General features: G+C 39.5%; 1 protein-coding gene across 1 annotated transcript; it reads right to left on the minus strand.

Annotated features, from left to right (window-relative positions):
- Positions 1–769: 769 nt before the first annotated feature.
- LOC124348681 (histone H3.3-like type 1) lies at positions 770–1,051 on the minus strand. The gene has a single exon (XM_046798956.1). It carries the CDS (start codon positions 1,049–1,051, stop codon positions 770–772), a length of 282 nt encoding a protein of 93 aa, XP_046654912.1.
- Positions 1,052–6,441: the final 5,390 nt, after the last annotated feature.

A 6,441-nucleotide genomic window follows, 5' to 3' on the forward strand; every position in this document is an offset into this window, starting at 1 on the left:
TGCATGTCGTGGGTGGCTCAAATTGGTGGGAGTGCGCGTGCGTGTACACAGTCGCTTGGTTTTTGTCTTTACGTCGAGGATTCACGCGGTTTGCTCAACTCCTTTTAGTTGGTTACGTCAAGAGGCTAGGGCTATACGAAAGGAAGATTGGGTGGGGGGGGGGGGGAATATAACAAAGTTGCGCATTGTCCATCGTGTGCAGGTCGTCTGCCGGCGAATGAGAGAACCCACGCAGAGAAATATAAGAAGGAGGAGGACAAGTCTTCTTAAATCAGCTTTGAAATTTGTCCCTTTTTTCTCTTTCTCACCATCCAAAACAACAAGTCAAAAGAAGAAAACCCTTCCTGTGTGTTTTTCATAATTTTTGCGTGTTTAACTTTTAGGAGAGACACGGGAAAAAAGATGGGAAACTTTCGTCAGTTTTATGGCCAAGAAACACACGACGCAGGAACAAAAGAAGGAGGACTGTTTTAACGATAAATTCCACCCATGGCCCCGAAATAATTCATTTCTGGAATATTATGAGACTGTATCGAGGGAGCAGATGAATTTTTCATTGCACTGACTCTGACACTGAATGAAACCATGGTTAGTGATGAGTAGAGTATTCTTTGTTGTAGTCCATTCACATCAATCGGTGATGGTAAGAAAGATTTACAAGAATATTGTAATGAAAACAATGGTTGGTTGGTTATCTTTTCTTTAGGAAATAGTGGCCTTGAAAAGAGCCGATTGGTATGTCAAATGGAAATAGGTTGCTTAGGCACGTTCACCACGAATACGGCGAGCGAGCTGGATGTCTTTTGGCATGATGGTGAATCGCTTGGCGTGAATGGCGCACAACTTGGTTTCTTCGAAATGACCCACCAAGTAAGCCTCGCTGGCCGGTTGACGGTGACGGGACGATAACGATGGGGTTTCTTGACTCCTCCAGTGGCCGGGCCCTCTCCTCCTCCTCCGGGGCACTCTTGCGAGCGGCTTTGGTGGACAACTGATTGCGGGGCACCTTGCCACCGGTAGATTTACGAGCGATCTGTTTAGTACGGGCCATTTCGAACGACTGAAAGTTAAGATTAGGAAACATTGGATGGATGATGGGTTTATATAGGGGTGAGGGGAGACTTTAAAGGGGCCCTGGTGCAAACATTCAACAATCTTTTTGTTGTCAAACTCGTTCTTATCCAACAATCACATCCAATCAAGTTGGGAAAGAAACCCACCGGGTCTCTGTATAGAAGAGACACAAAAGAGGGAAGAAGAAGAAGAGCGTCTCCCCAGAATTCCAGGCCACATGACTGAAAATCCTTATTACTATGAAAGGAGAAGAAAAAAAAGTCGGCTCAATCACTAAGAAGCTATACAACAAGGATTGTTGCAGCATCAAGCATCAGACGAGCAATAGGGAGTCATGTGAGGGGGAAATAAGCCAATCATATGAAGAAAAAATGAAGAAAAAAATAGCCTCGAAATAATATTACTAGAAAAGGGGGGAAAACCACACATATAGAAACACAACGTCGTCCAAAAATGACTTGAAGGTTGCCTTGACAAAGCTTCAACTAGTCACTAGCTGTAATAACCCATCGCCCAATCCCCAGATAGTCCCTTTTATCACAGAAAAAAAAGAACGCTCACGCTCCGACACGCACCAAATGTGAATGGCAAAATCGGACTGCACAACAATTGCACAACAATTTATCATTGCTAAACTAGTAATTAAAAAAGGGAATGATCCGTTTTCACTTACGGTTTAGAAGGAATTGGACGCTGGAAACAATCGTGTGCTGGGTATGTCTGGAATGATGAGACGATGGAGAATGCTGGTATAGATGATATCGACTGGGACAGATGATGTCGTTCTAGTTTTTTGGGATGACTAGAATATTTTGGACGAAATGTAAGTGTGGTCCACTTATTTGTCGTTCAGCCACCAGCTCAACTCTGGACGAGGTCAACCTGTTTTCAAACAAAAAGAAACAAGTTCAGTATTAAGAGGAACTGAAAACGTCCAATTAACAAGCAAACTGGATTACATACCTCCAGTCACGATGCAATTGAGAAAGGGTTGGTCTCCTTCGTCGTAAGGATCAGTGATCGACGTGACGGTTGTCTTCGATGAAGCGTATTATTGTGGAGGCACTGAGTCAGGACGAAACAGAGAGAAACAATCAATTTGACATTCATCGTTTTTCATTACACACAATTGGCTCGTCAAGAGACGGAAACACATTCAAATGTGAAATTTTCTACTCTTGTCAGCTCCGATGGAATTCTATCGATTTCTCTTTTTATCAGTAAATATTATTTCCCCTTGTGTTTTGGCTTTTTTGTGCATAATGGAGATTCTGATGGCGAATTATTCAGAATATAGATGAGAATTAATCATGATGCGAATTATTCAGAATATTAGATTCTGATTATCTGATTCTATAGAGCTTGTGTGTCTCTATAGACGCCGTTATTGTGTTGGGGAAACATTGACTATACCCGGAGGCCGTTTTAGATAAATCTGAAAGGTTACGAGGCCGGACAACAGCGGCATTGCAACGACATCAAATAAACAAACAAAAAACGAACAACAGCCTACACACACACAGACACGGGAGGAATGGCGTTAGTGGAAGAAAGAGTAAAATAACGTCATGAAAAGAGCAAAGTTTTTCACGCCGCTCCTGATGGCCTCTATAAGAGACACTCTTCGGGACATCATCGACGATTTTAGCGCCCGTTATTACGACTATAGAATCTACCGGCCGACACTCCCCTGTTGGCTTTTTCACTGGCTGATATTCCAGCAGACATCAACTTCTCCCCCCGTCTATTATCTCAAAAATATACGGCGCACAGTTGCTATAAGGAATGTGTGTGTGAGTGTTTGGTTATTGGGCCGGTGCTTTTATGTCGATAGACTCCCCCCCATCCAGTCGACTGTTGTCAAAAAGACGATGACTGCAGGCGAGTGGTTGCTATATAACCTAGTTAATTCAAATGACGACGAGAATCGTTCTTCAACCCCCCACTATTTTCACCATTTTCACACCCCACCTCGTCTACGATCATGTGTACAAGAGAAACAAACTAAATGTCCTACCTGCACCGAGACAGAGAAAGAAAAAAGGTCAAGTGCTTACCGGCTGGAACTGTGAGCTGGGTGGCAAAAAAAGATGGGAAGAGTTGAAGATGGACGAGTGGCAAGTTGACCGTGGTGTTCCCGGCCGTCACGGAGAATCGGCACCCCTTGTCAAATGAATCAATTCCTGAAAGTGTTTGAATTTCCCCCCTTTTCACCCTTTTTCGACTTTCGCCTTTAGGCACTAAGGGCAAAAGAGGGGGTATAGGCAGCACGAAAAAGGGTGAAAAGGAGGAGAAAAGAAAAAAATTCATCACAATTTAAGGACCGCCCACCAAAAATGGCGTGGGGTCCGTTTTAAAATGGGGGGAAGCCTAACTCAACTTTGAACAGAGATTACGGGAGGAAATTATTATTTTAAAAATAAAAAAAAATACCATGAGAATCAGCGTGAAAAACTGATCCTGATTATATATTTTTTAAAGGAATCCCTTGTTCATGCAAGGACCCTATAGACCTATTTCACAATGCGGAAAGTCGGGATTTTCCAATCCGACAATGCCGTAATCGGACATTTTAGTTCCCATTAATTTTTTCCCAGGTTTTTAACATTTAAAAAACTCACATCTTTGCAATTTTAGCATGAAGTTGTACATTTTATTCCATTTTGATGACTGGCACATCTGTTGTTGTCACAGGATCCATTACAACCACATTTAATCATTTTCATTATTTCTCTAGGAGCTGGTTGGAGATCTGTGTATGGCAAGCCGTTCGTGCCACCTTTAAAGGGAAATGTAATAGGTAATGGTGAAGTTAATCGTAATGGTAAACAGTTAACTAATGGAAAACGTAATGATAGTGTTAATGGTAAACAAATCAAACAATTCCCAGTCATAAATTATTTAGAATATGAAAATTATAATGAAATTGAATACAATAACTTAATGAAGGTTTTAAATACCATTTACACCAACCATTACAAATGCACTTATTATTGATTTTAGTACATCATTTAATAATTATTTAGAATTAGTTCAATCTCGCATTTCAATCTGGCTTATTCAATCGTAGGTTTATAATGCGCTGTTACTAAATAAGAGGTATTCGACGGCTTCGCCATCTAGGATGGAAAAATATGAGCACAAATTTATGGTGGACCTCATAGTGTCATCTAGCGTGAACAGAATCTTCATTTGACAGAAAGAATTCCTAAAATGGCTGTCATCATTTTTTCATCACTACACAGTACACACAGTCTCACACACATACACTCAATCATTTTCTCATTAATGTATGTAGCTTATGACTTATGAGACACATCCGTTTCTTACAATTTATCGGATAAATTCCCTACAATGGAATTCTGTAGATCAGGTAACATATTTAAACGCTGTAAAAAAATGCGAAAGATTGTTGAAAAATTTGTATTCATTTTTTAACTAGATATTCTTCTCATTTCTTTCTAAAACTTCTTGGCATGCTCAATTGTTGTATACAATATCTTTCTTCAATTCTGTAGACTGTGCAGATTTTACATTAATACAATTTCCATGTTCATGATTTTGTTATTTTACATGTAGGTTTTTCGTCTTCCAGCATAGTTTGGTGTACTTCTGAGTGTTTCACACTATCTAGGTAGTACTGTAGATCTCATAGCATATATGTTATTGAAATATTTTACTATTCATATTTTCTTAGATGGCGCTTTGGTATTCACTTAAAGATTGATGAATTTTCTAAGTTTGTACCCTGTTTGTCACTTACATACAATTCAAGTTTTGCCTATCATGAAACACATGGCCAATTCCAACGCGTTATTGAATCCTTTTGCCGCCATATGACACACAATTTCACTCGCGTTATTCAGTCCACATTTCAGTATGGCATCCTTTTTACGAGTATTAAGCTTCTTGTCGGTTACTCATTTCTTTCTCAAATATGTAGGTTGATGGAAAATTCAGGTATTCTGAATCATGAGAGTGATGTTGATATCATGTGTCTTCATTATGTTGCAACCCCTCTGATCCAAGGGTGTAACTAAAATGCGCGTGCGCGCCTGCGCTTTGCGCGGCTACTAATATGCGCGGAATTTTTCTTGCGCGTAAAAAACTAAAATGCGCGTCAAAATTTTCCGGAATTTTGCGCGCGACCACACTAAAATGCGCGCAGGACGAAGGGAAAATGCTCGTAAAAATACTAAAATGCGCGCATGGCATGGGGGAAATGCGCGTCTCAAAACTATTATGCGCGCGAAGTGAGAGAAAGTATATGCGCGCAACAAGCAGCCGACAACAGATTTTTTTACTTGGTATTGTCAACTGCCTGTTGCTAAATATGATTCTTTTAAAGGATTCATTTAGGTATTTCAATGTAAGGGAGAATCACAATTACAATTTAATCAATCAAATGTTACAAATAGTATAAAATTGCACTCAATGTTTGAAATTTTTCTGTATTGTGTAATGCGTTCTCTCTCCTTTTTAAACCGAACTATTGAATAATATTTGATAAAACTGAAACAAATGATTTCAACTCAAAATATGAAACATTCTAGAGCGGACGTAAAATTAGAAATGAAGGAAAAAAGAGGACATGGCTAAATGGGATTCACTTTGGAAAGCCGGAAAGTTAATAAATAGGCAATAGCTTTGAATAGGCCTATAAAAAAAATAATGTCTTGAGTAAGATTGAAGTTCTGCCTCCAGTTTCGGAACATTTGGTGAGATCCGAAGGGGGAGTGCTCTACTTGTTCGAGGCTAATTCAGAGGCCCATGCCCAAGGTATATTTTGTTATTTACTATATTGTTTAGTTCGATCCAAATTTGTTTTGTGTGAACGAGTTAAGCTACGTGAACGAATTAAGTGTAAGTGTGCATGAAGTTAAGTGTGTATGAACGTTGCTCGGCGTAGCTTAAGTGTGAAGACTATTTTTTTATAATGTAGATTTTTGTGAATTGATTTGTCGTCGTATGTAATCATGGTTAATTGATTAATAATTATGATAACTATGATCATGAGCTATTAATTATGGTTGATTTCATACAGACTGGAGAGCGGATGGTTGGCATTGGAGACAAAGGAGTGGGAGCATTATTCAGTATGATGGAGTCCCATGCAAGAAAATCAATTTCTACACTCAGCTACAAAACAAGGAGGAATCTTTTGAGTTCCGTAGGATTGCCTACTGAAATCCGAAACACTTATTACGATATCTGATACAGTATACCGGTGATTCCAGCGTGCAAAAAGAATTCGCGCACGGAAACGCGAAAGGTGAAAAAAGGTAGGTCTTTTCAAACTATATTTTTTGGGGGAAACCTTTTGCCTTAGTTATCGTTTTTAACTATATTTGTATTTTGACTGCTGGC

Source organism: Daphnia pulicaria, chromosome 7, assembly GCF_021234035.1.
Source record: "Daphnia pulicaria isolate SC F1-1A chromosome 7, SC_F0-13Bv2, whole genome shotgun sequence".
In the NCBI taxonomy this organism is placed as follows: domain Eukaryota; kingdom Metazoa; phylum Arthropoda; class Branchiopoda; order Diplostraca; family Daphniidae; genus Daphnia; species Daphnia pulicaria.